The following is a 24,038-nucleotide window of genomic DNA, read 5'->3' on the forward strand; positions in this document are numbered from 1 at the left end:
TATTAGCAGTAGCGATGGTCTCCTCGTTGTACAAAGAATTTAAATGTTAGACGAAATATGTCTATTTTAGATGAGGGTGCTATAGCTCGCCATATTGCAAATGAAAACCTCTTTTCATCTTTGAAAGCAGCATAGTGATAAATCAGAGACCAAGCATACTTGATGTATAGTAAGACATGATTTTCTATTTTTTGATGGAGGAAAACTGTCTTCTCTCCTAAATCAGGGTCTGTGGGAATTTACAACATTGTAATAACTCAAATTCAACCAACCCTGGCACAAACCTCTTGGCAATGTTACCATGATTTATATTTCACTGTTTATTGAAAAGGATATCATTAAACTATATATCAACAAACTATATATAGTGCCATGCCTAGTTAATCAATTATGAACAACAACAAGGAACAAAAGTCATAATTAATTTTAAGGCTGTGTATCAATACTTTTATGGTGCTGACCTAAATGTGTCTGTAGGACTGAAACAAAAAACTGGAGAAGCTGTTCCAATTGTACTCTTCTTTGGAGCTGCAATGATTAGTTGACAGAAAATGTATAATCTGCATCTACTTTGACATTCGAATATTTGTTGAAACTGTTTTTTAAAACAAAATTGAATTTTCAGCTTTTTACTTGTAAGGATTTTCTGCATTTCACTGTTTTATATTATTGTAAATTAAATATGTTTTGTATATATATATATATATATATAACTATATATATATAAAATATCAAATGTACAGTAATAATGTGCAAAAAATTATTGTCTATGTTTGAGTCAGATTACAGACAGGGGGTGTCTGACTCTCTGAGGGAGGTGTTGTGAAGTTTAATGACCACAGGCAGGAATGATTTCCTGTGGCGCTCTGTGGTGCATCTGGGTGAGAGGAGTCTTCTGCTGAAGGTGCTCCTCTGCTGGGCAAGTGTGTCGTAGAGAGGGTGTGAGACATCGTCAGAGTGTCCAGCTCCTCCCCCACGACATCACCGACAGCGAAGAAGATAGCACTGGCCACAACAGACTCATAAAACATCCTCAGCATGGTCCAGCAGATGTTAAAGGACCTCAGCCTTAGGAAAAAGAGTCGGCTTTGGCCCTTTTTGTAGACCGCCTAGTAACTTAGTAACTTAAGGTTTTGGTATGAAGCATAATTTTACTAGGGCTGATGACTAGCTAAATGATCTTGCTACAAACCCACTCCTTTTCCTTCATTTCATTCAGTCTGGGTACAGACAGTTAATAGGACCACTAACTAACTAGATGCAGAAGCTTGTACAGTTAGGTTAGTTATGCAATAGTGCACCAGTAAGAGACTCCCTGTGTTTCGTGAGAAAAGGTCAGTGTTACAACAATCTTCTGGTACTTTCATCCCAGTGACAAGGCACAGCTCCCAACCAGAGTATGCAATCAATTAATTTGTGGGATACTCACATGATACTCAAAATGCGTTTTGTTGAGTAACACTGAATGTAAACATAACTTTTGTTTGTTTACAACAAAACTCCACAGGGCCCAAGTTGTGAGAAGCACTCATATATTCAGATTTTGTCTGTGTTTCTGTGTTTTGGCAGTGCCCCTCTTGTCTCCTGGAAACCTACGTGTGTCAGAGGAGTGGTACAACCGTTTCAGGGTCACCTGGGATCCACCTCAGTCTCCTGCAGAGGGTTACAGGATCGTCTACCAGCCCATCTATGGTACACACACGCACACACACACGCACACACACACACACACACACACACACACACACACACACACACACACACACACACACACACAGTTGTATAATCAAGCAGTAATCCTAGGATTGATCTTTGAGGATGCCCTATAAAATGTAGAGTTTGTCTTTTTGTTTTGTGATGGTTTTTGTAGAGAAGAAACACAAAACAACTGGACTGTCATTTGTCAAGCACAGAAGTATTTTTATTTAGTTTGTGCTTTGCTCTGGGACACAGCTTCATCCAAACATACTAATCTGCTTGTTATGAGAGGACCCACCGGCAACAAAAAGGCACGTAGTAGCTGGAAAACAAACTTCTCTCAGGTTATTGTGGCTTTCCTGGTAGAAGTTTGAGGCTATAAGGAAAATGTCAGCGATCCAGAGCTGAAATAAGACATTACCCTTCCTCATTTATTTATTGTCTTGAAGCATCATCAAAAGCCCATTTTCACTGTTCTGCTGCTTCTCTAGTGCTAATTGTTTCATCCTTCCAAGACAAGACTCCAGTCTTTATAGTTTCCATGTCTGTTTTTAGTCATCCAAACACAATTACTGTGTCTTTGAGGATCCAGCTTCAAGCAGACAGCCTGCATTAATCAGATTTTAGGAATTAAGTTGAAGGGAAATAAATTTCATCAGGCTGCTGTTTTCACTGTAAGAATCTTGGTGATTGAGGAAAAGTGCCTGTGTGTATGCAAATGCCTTTACACGCAAGCACGCACACACACACACACACACACACACACACACACACACACACACACACACACACACACACACACACACACACCAATATACAATGACAATATACTTAATGTCAACTTAAACTCACTTAATGTAGCAAATACATAAAATGCACACATACCTCCACATACGCACAGATATATACACACTCTGTTTCCTATTAAACCAGCGAGTGGTGTGTTGTAAAGATAATTGCTGCTCCTTCTTTATTTATCTGTTGTTTATTGTTCTACTACTACTGTTTTTGTTTATTTTTTATTCAGCCCTTTATTCTATATATATGCAGGATTGTTATTATTTTGTAGAGCAGTTTGTAGTTGAAGTAGTTGTTTGGAGATGCTGCATTAATTAAGTTTATTATTCTGTCTTTGTTGTGTGTGAGTGTACTAGATCTCTGTTTAGTACAGACAGCTCCTGTTTACAGCAGAGATGGAAACACTTTGATAGTTCAATAAGACCTTGCATGTATATTTGTGCACTGTGTGTATATGAAAAGATTATCATGCAGTTTACAATGATAATGGCGACAGATTTACCACGTTGATGTTGAAACAGTGGGTCCTTAATTTCAGACAGAGGTAGACAAAGCAGCTTCTAACATGGTGATTGACTTTTGATGGCTGAAGTGAATAACTAATTAAGACAACGTTAATGTTTAATGTCTTTTTATTGTTTCCAGGTGTCTTGCTGTTTAAAGCAAGAATTCTGTGAAGAGGCTCTTAAATATGCACTATGCAAACAATGAACCGTGTTAAAAAGACTGAGGTTAAAGCTGCATGTCCCAGGCAGAAACTCACATCCTACTAGCATCCCCACCAGTGGATGATCCCATGTAGAAAACATGAAAATAACCCTTTTTGACTGCTTGTCCTCTATACCTTTTTCAAACAGTATGTGTTTAACTTTAGCTACATGAGAATAAAGCTTTTAGTTGATGTGTTTGGAAAACGTAATGCTATCTCAGGTAAGACTCACAAAGTTTAAATTCTAAATTGGATTCAAATGTTTTTGCAAAGTTTCATATCTATTTTATAAACCTCACAGGAAAACTGGATGTGATTTGTAGTGTGTTTTTTTTTTTAAATATAATAACTCATCCTCCTCTGTCTCCCTCTGTTCTTCCTGTCTGTGCTCATTTATGCATGTGTGTGTCTTTCTCAGTTCCAGGACCAGTTTTGGAGTCAACAGTGGGTGAAGACATGAACTCCATGCTCCTCCTGAATCTGCTAAGTGGGACAGAGTACAGTGTTCAAGTGACTGCTTCCTACCCAACAGGACAAAGTGAACCACTGCTGGTGAATGCCAAGACATGTAAGCATCCCTATCATACTCCTCCAAAGACCACCCCCACTTCCTTGTACGAGTAGGTATGAAATGGTGGATATGTTGTCTGATTTTGACTGTGAGTAGAAGATGCTGTCTCACTGTTTGCTTAGGTTAATAATAGGTGAAGTGAGGTTTATGAAAGTGAGATGCTAAACGTAATTCTAAATTGAGCTTTCAGTGAACTTACTGGAAGGTCATCCCAAATTTTAAAAAGAGTTAGGTTTTCAGCCTAAATGTGTCACAAAGGACAGTGGGATTATTAGACGGAAGTGATGGCAAACTAGTTTGAAGAAAGCGGGAAACGTGCATATTAAATGCCTGCTGATACACTCTAATTTCCATTGAGACTTTAGCAAACAGACCGATAGACAGAAGGATATTAATATTCCCCAGTCAGTCAGAGAACAATCGTTTTTGCATATATATTTGGTATCAGTAGGTGCAGTAAGACCTAATGCAGGCTTTAATGTCTCTTTCATCTAAAACAAATAGACTGTCAGAGAGGGAGGGAGCGAGAGAACAAGATTGACTGTTGATAGAGAGAAAGTTTATGTTGTGTAGCTATATGTGTGCGTGCATTTGTTTGCACATTCTTTTTTCGAACCCACTCTGGAAATAGTGCTGTGTCACTATCTGTCACCAAATATTTATGTTGTCTTTTTGGCTTACTGCCTTTCTCTGTGTGTGTGTGTGTGTGGTTTTCAGAAAACTGCTGCATCATCCCCTAGTTTAAAATCTACTGTTTTCTTTTGGGCCTACTGTCTGATTGGCCAGAAGGGACTCACCAAATGGTGGAGCATCAAATGGGATGAAAACAAACATATTCTAATTTTAATGGCTCATGAATTCCTCATGCACGTAAACGCACACAGCAAAATGAGATTTTCACTTTTTCTTCCTAAAAAGCTATTTGCCTTAACTTTAGAGGAAAATGTTGAGAAATAAAATGTAAATGATGTCGAGCGATTAATGGTTTTATACATAATCAACAATTAAAGGGGATTGCTTTTGATGCACAGATTATTTATCAATCTGTGCTGCAGTAATGTGCTACCTTTCATCTCTTCTTTAATCATCCCCCGTTGGATAAGTGCCAACTCCCTCACGCCTTCCTGTCTCTCCTAATGAAAGATGCTTTCATCAGAAGAGAAAGATACATGAAATATAAAGAAAGAATGAGATATAAAGAAATATGAGGCATTGACATTTTTCAGCCTATTTAAACTTTACTCTCTGTCCCTGGTGTGGCACTGGATTGGTACCTCTACTGTCCACATCAAAAAATTTAACAAGACTCTGTATAAGCCCTATTCTGTGCATACAGTGCAAAAAAATAAAAATAAAATATATATATATATATAATGTATCTATAGTAACATTTTTGTCTTATTTGTGCATATTATATGTCATTTTATGCATTTTGCCAGGGGACTTACAAAATGACTCCTCACTAAATATTGAACAGAATCAGACGCAGGCAATTCACAGTGCACCAATACATTTTCAGATGTATCAAATTTTCCCATATTACACAGGGCATAGTTAAACTCATTGTCCATATTGGTATTCTACAGTGGAGGAACTCTGATTTATTAAGCGGGTTACGTTCAGTCATTTGTCATTCTAATAAGGGAGATACAGTAACATATTTCCCTGGGTACACTGCATTCATTGCAGCCTTACCATGGGAGCCAGCTGGCATGTTTGCACCAATAAATTACACGTACTAGCATGTAGCATAAAAAAGTAATTATTGGTACCTTGAGGACCATTGAATGAAATGAAACTGTTTCCCCCAAATGAAGTTTTATGTAGTTTGTATTGAGGTGCTGGCACTTCAGCTGCACAGTAAAAATTAGTTTTCCCCGGTACCACTGAAGGGTGCTCACTCAATCTGGTCTCGAGAAATTTTGTAGAATTAGCACAATGTCGTAAAAATGGAAATAACATGTTTTTTTTTTCACAGAAAGCGAGAGAAGTTTGAATGTGAAAGGATTACATGATGAGAAACAGGCAGAAGTAGAAAGAAGAAATAGTGTAGTGGAAACTAACTGAGGGTGAGGAGGCTGGGAAGGCAGATGGGTGCAAATATTTGCCTTCAAGTCTGGCAACCTCAGCTCTCTCACACACACACACACACACACACACACACACTCAGGTATTTTCTCCGCATGGTCCACCGTGGTTTCCATCCACAGTGCTATTTTATTTTGACCTTTGCATAACTAAAATGGCCACCGCGTCTTCGTTTTGTACTTTTTGTCTTTTATTTTCCCTGTCTCTCAATCTTTTATTTCTCTTTGTCCTTGTTTTGTCTTGTTTTTGTTTTTGTTTTTGTTTTGTTGACCATGTCTTTTTTTTCCCGAACATGTTTAAACTTGGCTTTGCATAATTCTACTTAAGCCTGGTATACTTGGAAGTAGCAGTTTACTCTTCCTCACCAAAACACATTTGGTGTGTTCTTGTGCTGATTACTGCTGCAGACAAAAAGTGGGGGCAGATGTGCCTCAAACGTCCCTAAAAACAGGAAATAAAGTTAGGCATATCTGTTATAGTTTGCATTTTGCATGTCTGTGTGTATGAGAGTGAGTTTGTGTGTATCTTTGCATATTATTGAATGGAATGATGGGTTGTCATATGCATTATTCACTACTATTTAAAATAAGGCCATATGGTCCCAGCATAAAATATCCATTCACTGGCTCAAGAGCCAAGTTTATTTTATACCATCAGCAAATTCTCTTAACAAGGGGGAAAGAACAAGCAAGAGAGGGAGAGAGACAGAAAATGAAGAGAGAGTGGCTCCTGGGAGGTTTGCTTGCCTATGGTACACTGAAATCTCACTACCAAACAAGCTTCTGATATTTAAATTGCTCTTGGTGTTTTGCATTTTGCTGCATCATGCCTCATTGTTTCTCCACAGGACTGTTAAACACCAAGCCTGACTAATTGTGTTACATTATGATTTGTTCTAACATCTATCCAACTGATCATTGTAACTGGAACTGTCAGTGTAGATATGTTTGCACCATTAACACTTTATATGGATGGTACACTGTTCATTTTTCAGCTATCAGGAGACCAAAAAAGAGATGTTCAGGTGCCACTTCAACCTAAACCCAATGTTAATGCTGACTGCTTCCTCAGAGAGTTCTACTTTTCACTCTATTGTCTGTCAGTGCATGATGTGAAGAATAGCCATTTTACTCTTCTGTTCAAGTAGTTTACTTCATATTATGTCTCTGCAAAATTAATCCCAATTCAACTAAGAGAGATTTGGCAGCACCACAAATAAGATGCAAAGTATCCTTAATGAATACAGTCTGGTGCAGACTTAGTAGCCCACATGGTCCATAGATGGAGCAAATCCAAGCTCAGCGCTTTGTGGGTGGGTGTCTGAGTCTCTCCCAGTTGGAGACTTACCAGTCGAGTGACAGACAGTAAGGAAAGAGGACACGTTACTAAACTTACAGTACAGTAATTTCTAATGGTCAGATGTTTTGTTTCTTAAGTGAAAACAGATTAAAAAATAAATTCTAAATAGATCTTTCTGTCATTTTACTATCTGTCTATCTCTCTTATCTCCAGTGTTCCTCGGTGTCTCTGGCTTGTCAACCTACCAGGTGCGCCCCAACAGCATGTGTGTCCAATGGCAGCCTCTTCTTCATGCCACATTATACAGAGTCTCCATACAGTCTCCACTCAGTAAGTACATCTACTGTTAATGAGAGTGTGGTATGTATTTATCCGTGTGTATGTGTGTGGGACATTCTCATCTCTGTTCTCAGAGGTGGTGAAAAAGTGAGTTCATTCCTCGATTTAGTGCTTTCATTAGTTTTGCTTCTGACACCAGACAAGCAGCTCACTGCAAACAGTAACTGGACTGACTTATTCGTTCTGAGTTCAAATTAAGTGTAACTTTATTATCATGCTGAAATGTGGTCTGAATTGCACATTTGCAACTGCAGTCAAAAATATAATTCCAACAAAATACTCCTACGACACATGCACGGACACAGAGTCAAAAGTTATCTGTCCTCACCAACATTTCGGCGTGCACCCTCAGTCGTCCCAACATGTTTCAGCGCCCCACATTGTGAGAAACAAGACTTCTGCCAGCTAAGTGACTGGAATACAATTCAGTTAGTAAATCAAAAGTTTTACTAGAGTTGTGATGTTTGGTGAGGTGGCTAGATTGAACTTGTCTGAATATGTTTCCTTATAGATTTACAGTCTGTCCTTGTGAAAGTGTCTCCTCTGCTTATTATTAACACAAAGACAAGTCAGCTCAGGACTCTCCCAGTGGGCGTGTATGTGATGGTTACACGTGTGTCGGTTACATATACCTTTCATAGTCATCTGGATTTATACTGATATGAGCCTCTGAGGAAATAAGTGTTGTATCTTTCTGTCATTTTCGCATGGCAGTGATTTACATTGTAAAGGAGATTCATAAATCTCCCTGTTTGCAGAGAGGAAGGGACATATAATACGTGTACGATCTTTCCTCAATAAACAACATGGGAGGAAAGTGCTTTGAGAATTGCTCATGTCATCACATCAGAAATAAAACAAATTAAGGCACAGAGTATGACCTTAAGAAGCTGTTGAATGCACAAGACACTCAGTTAATAAAACTGAGGAAGAAAAGAAGGAGGGAGCAATGGAAAGAGGTCTTTAAAAAAGAAAAGAAACTAGCAAAAAATATCTACCAAAATCAATTTTAATCATATAAAAAATAAATAAATAAATAAATAAATCCTTTTACTTTCCCATTGAATTAAGTGTCAGTGTTAAATATGAACCCCTTAATAAAACCACTGTACAGCTTGTACTGTCGACAGGAGAGTATTTTGGAGCCGGTCCACTCACAGTGAACAAGTTCAAGTTCAAGTTTTATTTTTATTTGCCCTCAGAGGGCAATTGGTTGTGCAGCACAGGTCCATATAAAAAGTCTACAGTAAAAAACACAGTTGAAACAGTGACAGCATTCTTGTTGTTTTTCAGCAAAATAGACATGTTATTCTTCATAGGGGTTCTTCACTATGTTTGTAGCAGATACCATGTAGATTCCTGGTTGTCTAACAAAGCAGGGTTTTAGTTGATGTACGAACCTTTTGACACCTGGATTTCTGCTCATTCTTTTCATTATTTTTCTGTTCATGAGAAAACCTTTGTCTAAGTTTATTTTTTAAATGTAAGTATGTGATAAAAGGTCACATAGGAAGCAAATCACTTTTTTTCATTAGACAAGAAGCATGGTTAAAGGATGTAAGTCCTCTGCTGTAAGTTGATATTAAATGTTGTACAATGTGCATTAGTGTTTAGGTCCTCACTGTGATAGGTCTCTGGCAGAAAATGTTGGCCTTCCTTGTTCATTTCAGGGAGACCACTGTGTTGGTTCAGTTAACAGAAATCCTGTCAGAGACAGCTCTGGAAAAAAATAATAAGATAATGTGGTAGAAAGATGGTTTGGCCCTATTTTTTCTGTTGCACAATAAAATGTTATGCAAAGCACTTTTTAATGTGCAAGTTTGAAAGTTGTACACACTGTGGTTAAAATAACCAACTCTAGGCCATCTCACAGTAAAAGAGCTTTATTGTAATCCTCTGGGTTTCTCACCAATTAAGTGTAACTTCTGAAAAGAGTCTATTTATACTAGAAATAGTATTTTACAAAATATGCTTCTTTGTTCTCTCTGAGCAGATTGATACCACTATCGTGCTGTACTCATATAGAATATGAACATCAAAGACGCAATTAGCTTATCTTACTTCAGATCTTACTTTTTGGATAAAGCCAGTCTAGCTGTTTGCCACTGCTTACAGTGTTTACGCAATGCTAAGCTAAGCTAAGCTAAGCATCTTCCTTCTCTAACAAGTTTGAATAATAGGGAAATAGGCCTGGAAAAATAATATTGTCTCCCTTGCCTCCCGCACTTTTCTATTTATCTCTGTCTCTCCCTCCTTCCTGGCTGAGCAGCGACTGGATATTCTAGCTGGAATTTTGAGATTTGGTTTAATCCACATAGACCCAACCAGCTGCTTAAACACCTTCTCAGATGGATAAGTGCAGCCTCTCGGTGACAGCTGTTTTCCTAAACTTTATTATCTATGGCTGTTTCCTGTGTGGAGGAGGAGCTAATTTGTCACTCTCCGAGATGAGAGGCACATTAGGAAATAGAATTAGACTAATGAAACTGACAAATGACAGCTATTAGAGCAAGTGTTCGTCCTGTTCGTTCCTTTTGGGGTTCCAACATAAATTCTCATTCATTTTCTCCTTTTCAAAATACACACTAAATCAAATGTTTGCCATCTGAAATACAAAGTAAATTGACAAAAGAAGAAAAAAGAAATCAATAATCAGTTATTTTCATTTTTTAGTGCATATTACGATGTTTTCCCACAGTGATTTTAACTGTCTAGTCACCTTAGTTTTTGGTGCAGTAAGCTTGGCTTCACTAAGGTGAGCTGAAAATGAATGCTAATATTTGCCCTAAATCCTACTTTCTGTTACCATATATTAATATTATTATTATTATTACTGATATTAAGCTTAAACTATTTACATGTTGCTCAAAAGTGTATTCAGTTGTAGGCCAGATCAGATTCAGAGTGTCTGAAAATGTGTGAAAGGGTGGAGACTGAATGCTGCTTCTGTGCTTCAGCAGCTAACCTTTAATGTGCCCTTGAGCAAGGCACTTTGCTACCTGACTGCTCCAATAAATCTGCTGAGTATCCAACTCTGAAAGAGAGTGATCATACTTAGCAGCTCCCAGGCTTGAATTTGATGCAGAACAAGGCTGAAAAAATAGAAAACGTGCTTTGTAAACACAGTTAATTTGAAACAGGAGCTTTAGAGAGATTTAAGCTTGTTTGGATTTTATTACTGTTCAGTCATGGTAAATCATTCTTTGTTTCGTTGTTCACTTGCAGATGGTCAGAAGCAGGAAGTGAGCCTGGGAGGTGGTGCTTCCCGACAGTGCTTCTATGACCTCACTCCGGGCAGCCAATACCAGATCAGCGTTCACACCCAGATGCAGGAAATGGAGGGACCTCCTGTCTCCTTCACTGACATGACGCGTATGTTGCAAATATTTTACATATTGTATACACATGTGTGGCTATGTTCCCTTGTTAATGTCATTGTACTCCAATTTCTTTGAGTTTCATCCCGTTTATTTCCATTTTCCTTAATATTTTTAAGGCGGTTGACTCACATTTAACCCTGTTATCTAATTTCTTTACACCCATTACTCCTTTTTTTAACTAATTTTGCCCTGTAATTCCTTCTGATCTCTCATTACCTCTCTTTCTTTGTCTGTCCCTCTGTAGCCACCTTCTGTCATGCATCTGTCTCACCTCTGCAGTCTTTATTGTGGCCTCTATGTCTCTCGCTGTCTCTCTCTCTCTGTCTGAGAAGATAGAGGCTGCTGTTGCAGTTCATTGGTCAACTGATGAGCTGAGGTGAACTGCACAGCTCCAGGGACCAGGAGGGCTCAGCTCACAACCAGGGTTATAGATAGATGGATAGATATAGTCTAAGATACACACACACACACAAACACACACACACACACACACACACACACACACACACACACACACACACACACACACACACACACACACACAACACACACAAACACATACATACAGAGATTCCCTGACTGATGATGTTGATCTACAGATTTTGAGTAGACAGCTGTGATTAAATTCAACAGGAAGTTCTATATTTGATTTGAACTTTAAGTGAAGTGAAAGTAAATGTACTGATCATGCAAAATAATCCCTTTCAGAGTGCTAAATTATTACATAGGTATTATTTTACATATTTGATAATAATTACTGTTTAATTAACATGTAAACCAAATTTTTATGTGTAGCTGGTGTGGGTGGAGCTACATAATACTTTTTAGGAGGGGAGAAACAGACAAAGAGAATAACATTAACCCCTACTAAACTGCAGAAACTCCACACTGTTTATTATTCAGTGACAGTTGGCTCAATCTGGCACCAACAAAGATGCCCACACAGCAAAGTTCATGATTGCATCAAACACATTATTGGCCAATTATCACTTACTGTATGTAAGAAGTTAATATTGAGGAAACATTTGTTGAGGTCTGCTTTCACAAAGTATGTGCCCCTTCTGTGTGCAGTCGGCGATGTTTCCAAGATGATTTACTTGTTGTACTCTGGTTTGACAGAACCCACTGCTTTCTGCAAAGTAATAGGCTTGGCACTGAGGCATACCTTAACCTGGGGCTGTTTTGACTCTAAAAAACAACCTCTGGTCAGACTGATACTAGACTGATGAAAATAGTACTTTTGCTGTCCTCAACTGACAGAAGGAAAGGAAAGAGATATATACAGAAAGAAAGAATAGATAAACTGTGATTGTTGCCACACAGTGATGGAAAGAAAGATAGAATGAACAAAACACAGCCGCTGGATTGCTCATGTAAACACAGGTTGTAAATACAGATTGCACTAGAAATCTTTTCTCTGTAAAGGTCCAGGACTCAGCTGTCGGAGGAAGGAAGAGGATTAGAAAACTTTCAGCTTAATGGAAACAGGCTACTGCTGTCTCTCATTGTGCCAGCTTATTGACTGTGTGTGTGTGTGTGTGTGTGTGTGTGTGTGTGTGTGTGTGTGTGTGTGTGTGTGTGTGTGTGTGTGTGTGTGTGGTCGACAGATAAACCCAATGATGGTGCCACTCGTCACTGCCATCATGATTGATGACCTTGTCTTGTTTCCCCCTGTGTGTGTTTGTGTCTGTATGTGTGTGTCCATCCAGTGCCAGCACCCACTCAAGCGCCGACTGAACCCCCCACCACAGAGCCCCCTCCCACCATCCCGCCTGCTAAAGAAGGTAAGCAAGAAGCCTAACACACAAACACACATGCTCTCACAGTACATAGTAGGTTATCTTTAGAGAACAATTAGAGTGCTCTAATTACTTTTTATGGTAACTTTAGTCAACTGACATGATAGTTTATGCATTTTAGTTAAAATTATAAGAAGCCATAATGGCAACTTGTGTGGCATTACACTCAGTATAGGCCAGCTGTCATATATGTGTCATAAATAGAAATTATGCGCAACAGATAAACGCAATATTTTTGATGGTAATAACAGCCTCTTTTCTCATGAAAATGTTTTGTTTAGCACCCATCTAGCTTATTTTCACTGTATATTTGTAGGCAGTTATAATGTTTCTACAGTTTGCTCACTTTAATATTTTGAAACAAAGAAACCAAATAATGTGATGCAGAGCTATTCAGTTCTCAAGCATGTGTATGTATATTTGATAGCATTTATAAACTTATTTTATGATCAGTGGCAAAAAAAAAAAAAATCTGATTGGGACATTTTATTTTTGTTCTTAAATTTGAAACTTTGATCAACACCACACTCACAGTGCAGGCCATGCCACTCTGGCATAATTTTGAAACAGGAAACGAAAAACTAGTCAGTAAAAGGTTTACTTTTAATAAAGTAACTCTGTTATGTTACTCTTTAGTCTATACACAACTGTGAACTGTGTTTAGTTTCAAAACATCAACATTGACCTGGAAATTTAATTGGGGAATTTGGGGGGGAGGCGCTATAACTAAATCAGGAAGGGTAAATTTAAGGTAAGCAAAAAGTAAATGTGAAAAAACACCTGAATGTTACACAGGAAGTCTACGAGACGTTTCCTTCACACTGACATTATTGTGTGAAACATACATAGACTACTGTGGGCTGTAGGCTATGCCAAAGTAAAGAAATGCTACTCCAGTCCTGGTTTATTAGTTTATTACCTCAGATTCAGCAGGGCTAACCTGATCACTCCCTTCCAGCTTCTGCTTAATTACAGTTTATGTTGAGCACTATAACATCAGAGCAGTCAGTCCAACTACCAATCACAAATAGAGCATATTGGCTTCAACAGTACAGTAGCCTACAGGGTGCACCTGTGACTGACAGGTGACATGCCTTGACTCTTTATAACTGCAGTATGCGCACGTAGTCCTAATCTAGGAAGCTATAATGTTAACAGTGTGATTTTCTAAGCTACACTAACCTGTAAAATATTATTTTGAACCTAACAACTTGATGCCTATGGATTACCCTTTAAACCTTGATTAGCTGTTAATCATGCTGCAACACTAGATGCCCCAAGAGATAAGACAGGCAAAATATCCACACTGTGGAGGAGGATTTTTCCAAATGGCCTGACAAGCCTACATAGAAAGATTAGAAACAAAGAGGTACAAGTTCAAGACCGACCGTCCAACTCCTACCCAGACAGTCCTCCTCCTTTGTTCCTGTCTGATGGGCTCAGGTAAAAGAGCACCGTAGACTCCACAAACATGAAGCGATACACCCGCTGAGCCAGTCTGTAAGCATCTCTCTCTAGGTTTCTGACCTTTGTCAGACCAATGCCTCCGTCTGTAATGACAGGCAACCTTTACTCAGGACAGAACCAGGAAGACAGGGGAAAGAGGTGCATATGTGTCTGTAAAGGGAAGAGAATCAGACAGTAAAAACAACAAGAAAAAGTGAATAAAAGAAAGTGGTTGGCAGGATGAGAGAAATGTGCAGAGATAGGGCTGCAGACAGAGAGCAGCAGGGGGAGCAGAGTGAAAAAGAGACTAATGGGGAGAAAGACACAGTGGTAGAGACAGAAAGAAGTCAGGAAAAATACATGCAGTATTAAAGTGGAAATAGAAAGAAAATTATGATGACAAGTGGTGAGAGTATTCAAGACAATACCACAGAGGAAGAGAATGAAAAAGTCTCAGTGTATCATCACAGCTTGTATCTGAATCAGCCACATAAAACCTTGTAATCAAAACATTGTCCAGCTGACCTTTAACATAACATTTCTGACAAGCATGAGAGCTCCTCTTATAAAACAGTAACACCAGTAGAGTTTTTGTACTAGCTAATTTCCTCGTCTTCTCTTCTCTTGCATTTAGAATTACAACCACCCTTCCCTAATAAACAGTGTAGATACTAATGAAGGTTCTTCCCCGGCTTTCATGGAGGCTGACATGGTTATAAACAAGGTTTGGAATTTAGCAAAGAACTTTGAAAACCACAAAACAACTTTATGGCAGCAAAGATAAGGCTAGTGGGAGTCATTTAGAAACCTGAGAAGAATAAAAGAAGAGGGAAAAGTTACTGCTGGACCAGGAATATGAATGAGCAGCTTACCGAAGGAGAAAGAAAATACAGAAATACAGTGGTCAGAAAAATCAGTTTGAGTCGGAGAGTGTGCGCTATACCTTTTAATCTTTATAAACTCTACAGTCTGAAAATGAATCTGAGGACCCAGCCTTTCCATATTTACCCGTTTGCAGTGAATGTGTATTTGCAGTGCTTCATACTATGCATATTTACTCAGAGTCTGAATATATCAGGCAGCCAGTTAACATTCAGGTTATGCTTTGTCCTCCACTAACCTTCCTTCTGTTTGAAATTACTTTTTTAAATGCAGAGACAAAATGACATGCTGACTAAATCTATATATCTCTCTTGTCTGTCTGTCTGTCTGTCTGTCTGTCTGTCTGTCTGTCTGTCTGTCGTCTGTCGTCGCCTCCGTCTGTCCGTCTAGTGTGTAAGGAGGCCAAGGCTGACCTGGCCTTCCTGGTAGACGGTTCCTGGTCCATCGGAGACGATAACTTCATGAAGATAACACGTTTCCTCTATAGCACCATGGGATCGCTGGATCTGATTGGACCAGACGGCACCCAGGTCAGTCTTGTGATCACACCCACACCTAATTCATTGTACCTCAGGGAAGTTGTCTAATCTCAAACTCAAGGATAAAACAGTAATGCACAGGTTTTACTTCTATATTTGTGTCTTCAAGGTCTGAATAATGTTGCTGATATTCACATTCTTGTGTCTAGTCTAAATGTCCGTGTCTATTGAAAAGTGCTGTATTTTGTACAGTTTGTACAGTGTCATAAGTTAACTAGCCGAAGTGCAAATGTGCCTAAGGCTTTTAATTTTCGTTCACTGGCTTTGTAATTTATTGTCTTTGTTACAACATTTTCCTTTTGAAAAATGGTGTGCTCATGGGAAATGGAATGTAAAGCAGACACTGGGGATTGAGCCAAAAGCATCCACACTGAAAACCATAAAAATTACGATATAAAGAAATTACATACTATAGTGCAGTCTGTGGGAAGAACCCATTCACCAAAGAGAGAATTTTTCAGGGAAAAAAAATTATTTGCATATAATAATCCCCCCCAGAAAAGAAACATTATATACCCCTGCAGATTGTGCAGGCAGGGTTTTGTAATCTTTCTAGGAGCTGTGTTTTTCAAGCACAGCACAGAGTAAAACTCACATACATCCAACAACCCATTTCCCCTCAACTCTTCCAACCAACTGCCCCATCTTATACATGCTGCATCCCGTCTCACCTCCCACTTCTCTGCAAAAAAAATCAGTATCAGAATCAAAATGAGATTTATTTATTATAGGTAGGTTTTTACACATACGAGGAATTTGTCTTGGTGCTATGGTGCTTAAAATATACTATCACACAAAAAAATAAAAAGATAAATATATAAATCACACAAAAATATACAAGTCACACAAAATTCACACAAGAATAAAGTATTTTAAAAAAAAATCTAGATAAATGAAGATAAGAAAAGATAGGAAAACTGTACAGAAGACGGGAGTGCATTACTGTAATGCATAAAAAAAGAGGAGGAAAAAAAACTTCTGTCTATAACTAGTTTATAAGACTAGACTTATTCAGTGGATAATGAGATGATGGAATAATGGAGACAGGATGCAGTACATCCAGAATGAAAGGATGGAGAGTGATCTATCTGCAGCTTGCTTTCTGTAAACTGGCTTTTTCTCCTTTCTTTGTTTCACTCTCATTGTTGCATTTCAGACATAAATAGAAAAAGTGGACATGAATAATGGACATTAGCCCAAATAATGAATTTTAAACAGTCTGAGTTTACTCTTCATTCTTTTGACCCATGTAGGCGTGGCTCACTTATTGTTTGAAGAAGGCTGCTGCTTTCGGCATTAATTGATTCTGGAGCAGGATTTCAAACATTTGTCTTCAGCTGTCCCCTGACATATCAGCATGGCCACAGCCTTGCATGTATAGAAAAGTTAAGAAAAGTGGAGAGGAACTTTAAACCCCTAGTGAGTCAATCTTTACTTTCTGGAAAGACTTTTTTCTAGTTGCTGTGCAGCATTCGATTAACTCTGCTCATTTGCTGCCTCTGTGTTTTGTGCCAGAAAACATTACTTTTCTGGCAGGAATGGTGGTCGGAATCAAGATGCATTAAAAGCTGGAATAAAGATCAGATGGTTCAAGCATCTAAAGCAACTAATACACTATCAACTTGATTCTTATAAAATCCACCATGAGCAACTCTTTGATTTGCGTTCCCCCAGTGAATATTATACCATCTCTGCTGTGTTTTTCATGTTTCTGGTTCATCAGTAGGAATGTCAGGCTCTAACTTGAGGCAGTAGTTCTCTATTGTCACTGTGAGCTAATTCCTTTGTGCTTCGTGCCTGCATGGACCCCCCTATGTCAGCAGAGCTCAGCTGGTTCATTTGTCACAGTGTAGAGGTGCTTGCTAAACCTTTTTCTTTCATTTGTGTACTGTCTGCTGTTAAGCAGTTTGCTACCCTCTCTGTGCCCCATAACCCTCTGGCAGTAGGCGACCAAGAGTAAAACACTGGCTGTAATGTGAGAGAGTTGGCTGTACAGTAAAGAGAGAGTTGGCTGGTAAATGTAGGCCGCTCTGAGCCAACAACAGCACCATTAGCAGTCTGGAGGTAATGATAGTTGTTCGCCCCTCTTAGAGTAAGCCAATTAGATTGATTATAGCTCTGATTTGGGAGTGTGGATATATATATATATATATATATTTCAGTGAATTTTCACCTAGAGACTTGCATAAAATAAGGCTGTAATATTCCTGTTTGACATCGTGAACTTTTACTTCATGTGTTCAGTGTTAAATAATATTAAGACCACCAGCATTTGACCAGGTGTAAAAAGAGGAAATCTGTCACCTGGGACTGCTTTCACTCGTTAAACCTTAACACTAAACCATGAAAATGTCATATTTTGGCTTCTTGCGTGTTGGGTACAGTTCAATTTGTAAAGTATTCACTTTGTGGGGCTGTTTAAGCATACCAAATTTGTGTAATTACAGTTTTTCCTTCAGCAACCAAAGGAAGCATCTGTTTGATTCTGTTCAGAATAAATGCCCGAAAGTGTAGGTGATAATGAGGTATAAGTATTAGGACCCAAAGCACAGACATTTTGCTTCGTTACACTCACAGAATGCCACATGAGCTGCTTGGGTAATTTGGGCTATTGATTTTCATTTTGGAGGAAACAGAAACAAACTTACACAAACACACAAATTTCAGTGGTACTGTGATGGAGTGTGAGCAGATGTTGACCGAATTTTCATTTTTGTGTAAACTTTTCCTTTAGGGCAAGACTAGAAGATGATAACTTGTTTTTATACAATTTGATTTGACATTTGATTTGAACTTATTTCACTTTCTGTCTGTCGCTGTCTCTGCAGGTGGCCATTGCTCAGTTCAGTGATGATGCTCGGACAGAATTCAAGCTGAGTTCCCATGGAAACAAGGAAGCGCTGCTGGAAGCTATTCAGATGATCAGATACAAAGGAGGAAACACCAAGACAGGTCAGAACATTGTATTAGTAGGATTAATGTCGTAATGGGTTATGCAACAAGAGAGGTATTCGGATGTCAGTTTAACACTTGTTGACAGAGCCATCTCACCACAAGGTCCATTTAGTATAGCTGTTGTGGAGCTTTCAGTCCTATCACATAATCTTCCCCTGCAGATAGCAGAGTTTGCCCATTCGTCATGGAGTTGAAGATATTTAAATTTCTAGGACACTTTAAGGACTTCTTGTCCATGTTGGCTTGAGATTTAAAGATCACGCTAAACTTTGGAAGCAGCTGTTGACAAAATAATATCACCACAAGGCCCATTAGTAACTGATCTGGAGCTTTCGGTCCAAACATTTAACGTCTATCACTCCATAACAACTGGGCAAAGTCCATTTGTTGGGGAAGATTGTGTGATGCTCCAGAACAGCTACTAATGGACTGTGTAGTGAGATTGTTTTGTCAACCTCTATTACCAAAAGTCAAGAATTAACTTTAAACTGCAAGTCACCAGAACTGATCTTGATGAGCAAACTTGAAGAAAGCATGTTGTGAAACGTGGAATGTCAATGTCAGGATACTTGTTGAAACTATCACATACTGCAGAGTGGAATGACCTTAATGTAGGGTTTGGATGCATTGCAAGCGGTTTAGGGCTGTGAATCTATTGTGTGGAAGCATCCAGCTGTGCTAGTACACGCAAGGTGAATGTGTTAATGTGGCTTTACAGGTGATGCCGGTTGTTCAGACTTTAACTCTCCTAAGGTCTGGGCCATGGCTCAGTGTCTGTTGTAATTGTGTCCTTGAGTTTTCCTATCAGCTCCAGCGCTGATCGCACTATCATCTTCCCACTTATCCCTTCCGCCCCCTTCTTAACTCCTCTTTTTCTTCTTTCCTCCCCTCCATCTCCTCCACTCTCCTGCCAACCCCCTGCTGTCCTCTGCTCACACACTCTGCTGCCTCTTTGCTTTCCTTTCCAGCTTCCTCTCTTCTTCATCCCTTCTTCTTTTCTTAACTTTCTCCTCAAATCTCTCGTGTCCTTCTTTCTTTTGTCCCCCCTTATGCACCTACATCTACTGTACTGTCTTACAGCTTAGCAGGTGGAAACAGGTGGCAATTTAGCTGACAGGGCAGTGTGTGTGTGTGTGTGTGTGTGTGTGTGTGTGTGTGTGTGTGTGTGTGTGTGTGTGTGTGTGTGTGTGTGGTCTACATCAAAATAGAAAATAAACCATGAAATTTCCTCTTCCTCACACAAAGAGAAAGAAGAGGCAGCAAGCTCTCACAAGGTTAGGCTAATGCTCACAGACTCCCTCTCCCCCTATCTCTTTGTCTCTCACCCACACACATGCACACATACAGAACATGCACATGCACCACCTCAGTGTAGAATTAATCTTCTTCAGTAGCTCAAACATAATGCCTATTCTTCAGGCTGTCCTTATTTCCACCAGAGAAACCCACACATTGTATTTTTGGATTATATTTTAGATAATGTGATTATTTTATTATTTATTTTACAGTTTTTAGTTTATTTATTTTACATATTTATGCCAAGAAATAATAAAATGTTATACTTCAGGGAGATGTGAACATTATTTCCTATCCTGTTAAGAAGCTTAAGTTTTGATATTTACCCCTCCTTTGGAAATGTTGACGCTAATATGGTTCTAAACCATACAAACACTATAAACACACAAATACTGAGATATATACTGGAGACTACTGGAGACTGTACCTAAACCTCCTTACTTACGTCTGACTCCTCTGGTCCATTTACAGATGGATCAGTAGTTTCTCTGGCTTTCAGGACTGATGCTTGCATTACAAGCCTAAAGTCTTTTTCACTCTCCAAACCCAAACTATTCCCTTTTTTTCATTCTTAAACCTCAACTTCTCAACAGAGACCCCATCAGGGCCCCTTACTGTGCCTAAATCCCCCAAAGCCCTAAAAGTAAAGACTGTAGCTTTCTGCCTCTTTAACCCTGAGCCTCTGGCAGATACATCTGTGTGGATACAACTGCTAACCAACAAGAAACCCCACAGCTTTAATGCCTTTTTTATGTTTTTACTGTAAATAGCCACTTTATATCCTCTGTCCTATAACCCTTGGGTCAAGCAAACACACATTGAAAACACATTTTAAAAAAGCTATGCATAGATCCACGGTGAAGTTTCAAAGCTTGTATCAGTTGCAGAGAGGATTTTTTAGACAGCAGATTCGGCTTCTTAAATTTTGTTCAAAGCTGCTTATTTTAGGGAGCAACCTGCATCACATTTGTCACATCTGGGAGCTGCCCACTAGCCCCCCACTCTGTTGGACAGTTGGCAACAGAGCTGCTACTGTAGCTACGGGGGATGAGCACTTTGTTCGATGGCACTGCAGAGGTTCAAGGAGGGACGGACAGCTACTTATTCTCCTTCTGAGCCAGCTCCTAGCCATAAGCCTTTCCTCTATACCCATTTTAGAAACAGTATGTAAATGATGCTGCCTTCTTTAAGACTTTACACTCCACCGTCAGTTTCCGCTTATACAAGTGTGAGAGGGAAGAGCATTTTGAGAATACAGGGTATTGGAGCTGATATACTGGGATTTGGCTTTTCACTATGCATTTATTCATTAAGGCATTAGTGAGCCTCTGACTGGCATGGTGAATGATTGATTTAATGTAGCTGCAGCTGTAATAGTCTTTATCCCTTTACATATACTATAGTGTATATATATGAGTGTGTGTGTGTGTGTGTGTGTGTGTGTGTGTGTGTGTGTGTGTGTGTGTGTGTGTGTGTGATGTAGGGACTTTTTGTCTTTTGAGACTGATTTTCATGCTCTACATGAGTAATTGTGTTAATCCTTCACTCTGCTTTATATTCAGAGTGAGGAATTGTACAAGTGTGCGTGTGTGTACTTCCAGTATGTAAAGTATTGTTACTTTTAATCCTTAACTGTACAGTAATATATTCACAGATTAAATTAGTCAAGATGTGATTGGCCTTTTTCTATTGTTTTAGTAGTTCTTAGACTAGACTTCTTCAGCTGTAGTAATGCAGTTGTGTGGGACCCTCACTCAGTTTCAAGGTTCAAGGTTTATGAATCTTTAATTAGTTCAGGAATGAATGTATGAATGGCCCTTGTGACAGCGAGAAAACTGACAGACAGGAGGCCAAATCCAAACTGACACTGACATTACTTCACACACACAAAGTGATGGCTCACTGATTGATGAGGGGCTTTTGAACCCCAAGATTCAGTGACAAGTTTCAGTTTTGTTTTCTTTTTTTCTCACCCTCTGTTCATACCTGCCTTTTCCAATCTGACCCCGTCTCTTCTATCTTCTTCCCTTCACCTTGCCCCCCCCCACTCTTTCTGTACCGCCTCACCTGCCCTTTCTTTTTACACCACCCACCCAGCCCCTCCTTAATCTCGTCTCCCCTCTCCTCTGCCCTGTCCTGTCTCACTTCATGCCTGGCTAGTTGCTGTAATTCCAGTCTCGCCCTGTGTGATCAGAGGACAGTGGAGAAACACATGTACCGCTAGCAGATATCTGACAACACAACACTTTACAGGCCAAGCGCTCTATCATTTGTCATTACTGACAGCTCAGTTAAGGAAAAAAAATCAGGAGCAGGCGGCGATGTGATTTGAATGTTTTGGTTTGGTTCGAAATTAGGAGACAGATACACCCTAAACTTATCAAGCTATTTATGCCACACACTCTTACATGTACAATTGAGTATTTGGTCAACTGAAGGGACCATTTACTGCTTGTTCTTTTTTTTATTACGAAATTTTCCGATGCTTTGCACCTCTCTTAATAACTCGGACTCTTGAAAACACAAGAGGAGTGAAAGGAGAAAGTGTAAATGGACAGAGGTAGTTAAGAGGATTAATGACTGTAGTGATTGTCCATTTAATTATGAAAAGGTCAGCTGGAGATGAGTAGACGAGCTATATGAAGTATTAATGCAAATCATGATGGACAGTATGCAAAAATTGGCATTAAACAGAAATAACCTACCTGTGTGGGTTTATGATCAGAGGACTGTGCTCTTCGATTTTCTTTCCCAATGTGAGTATATAGTAGATTGTCGCTTATGTACAGCATGTGTGAAGTCTTAAGCAGTTTAGATCAGTTAAAGCAATGGATAACACACTGCAGATCAGTTTAACCCTTTTAAAAATGGCTCTACCTTGTACTTCTTGGCTCTGAATAACAATAACGACCATCTTTATCTGTTCAGAGTTCATGTTTCAACAGTAGTCAAGTACAATTCAGTTGTCAGCAGTAGAGAGAGCTGCCTGGAGGCAAATAGATCAATAGAAATACATATATAATTAAATATAATTGAGAATAATGCTTATCCTTGCTGATGCACTAAATGTATTTATTTTACAAAACCTTAAGTATTTTAAGGGGCTTGAAGCACAATGATACATAAGGAATCATTAAATTCACTGACAAGTATGCATTGAAACCACCTTGGTTGCTCTGTTATGGGCGGCTCTTCAAACCTTTTAAAGCTGTCTGGACAGATTTGATTGACTGATTAAGTCCATTAGCAGATGACCTGCACACTGTCAAAAGTTCATCTAATTTTAACTTTTTGACAGACTGGATTGTGACATTTCCATATTAGTTTCTCTCATCTTTTAGTTTTTAGGTCTCATCGAAATACATCAGACATCGTCTGTTTTCTGCCTTGTTTTAAATGCTAATGGAAACTCGGCCTAAATCTGGTTTCAGTAGCTTTTAGGTCACTCATTGTCATGTAATAATTATGGGCTCAAAAATTTATATTTAATTAATGTCAGTGGAATAATAAAGAATACCTGTTTTTTTAATTAGCAGGTACATTAAAAATGTAGCAAAGGTCACAAGTATTCACGTCCATGCCACGTCCATGTGGAGAAGAGTATTATTTTACATTGTTACTGAAGACCACACTAGTAATTTTGTATTTCCATGTTTCCAGTATGGAAGCCTATAACAGGCATGTATTCAAAAATTTTTTTAATGCCGTTATCTCGAGAAGTTAATTATTTAGTTATCTCAGTATAACAAAGCTAATTTTCTCGTTTGGTCCGGCTGATCTGGAAGATGCCTTGGGCAGTGATTGTCTCAAGGTCCACTCCACGTAATCCAATCTCTGCACTTCCTCAGTGAATGTATTTCTGTCGTAGGATGCTGGGGCTGTCGGGGCTGAGCCCCACAGAGCCACGGCTCATTGTACGACTATGTAGAGGTGAGGAAGTAATGAAATACAAATACTTTGGTATTATTATATTGGACTTAAGTCGTTTTTTCAGGTATCTGTACTTGAGTATTTATTTTTCTAACAACTTTTTACTTTCACCCCTACATTTTTACACAAATATCTGACTACTCCTCACATTTTCAAAACAGACTAGTTTCAACTACTTTGAACTGCTTTCAGGGAATTACAAATTGCGATCATATTTTTCTATTTTTTTGCATCATTGCACACCTTCCCAACATCAAGACCGGTGTATATCACACATGACAGACAAAACATGAAGAAAACAACATAAAA

The 24,038-nt window shown here is 38.9% G+C and overlaps 1 protein-coding gene across 1 annotated transcript in view; it reads left to right on the forward strand.

The window, feature by feature from the left end:
- The window catches only part of LOC127367349 (collagen alpha-1(XIV) chain-like), a 111,641-nt gene that overhangs the window by 38,721 nt on the left and 48,882 nt on the right, over positions 1 to 24,038 (forward strand). The window contains exons 20-26 of the mRNA XM_051407111.1: positions 1,570 to 1,692; positions 3,624 to 3,773; positions 7,377 to 7,493; positions 10,728 to 10,874; positions 12,592 to 12,666; positions 15,400 to 15,539; positions 18,377 to 18,500. Of these exons, the coding sequence (XP_051263071.1) occupies positions 1,570 to 1,692; positions 3,624 to 3,773; positions 7,377 to 7,493; positions 10,728 to 10,874; positions 12,592 to 12,666; positions 15,400 to 15,539; positions 18,377 to 18,500 (876 nt within the window). The remainder of the gene's footprint in view (positions 1 to 1,569; positions 1,693 to 3,623; positions 3,774 to 7,376; positions 7,494 to 10,727; positions 10,875 to 12,591; positions 12,667 to 15,399; positions 15,540 to 18,376; positions 18,501 to 24,038) is intronic.

Source organism: Dicentrarchus labrax, unplaced genomic scaffold, assembly GCF_905237075.1.
Source record: "Dicentrarchus labrax unplaced genomic scaffold, dlabrax2021, whole genome shotgun sequence".
NCBI classification, from domain to species: Eukaryota; Metazoa; Chordata; class Actinopteri; family Moronidae; genus Dicentrarchus; species Dicentrarchus labrax.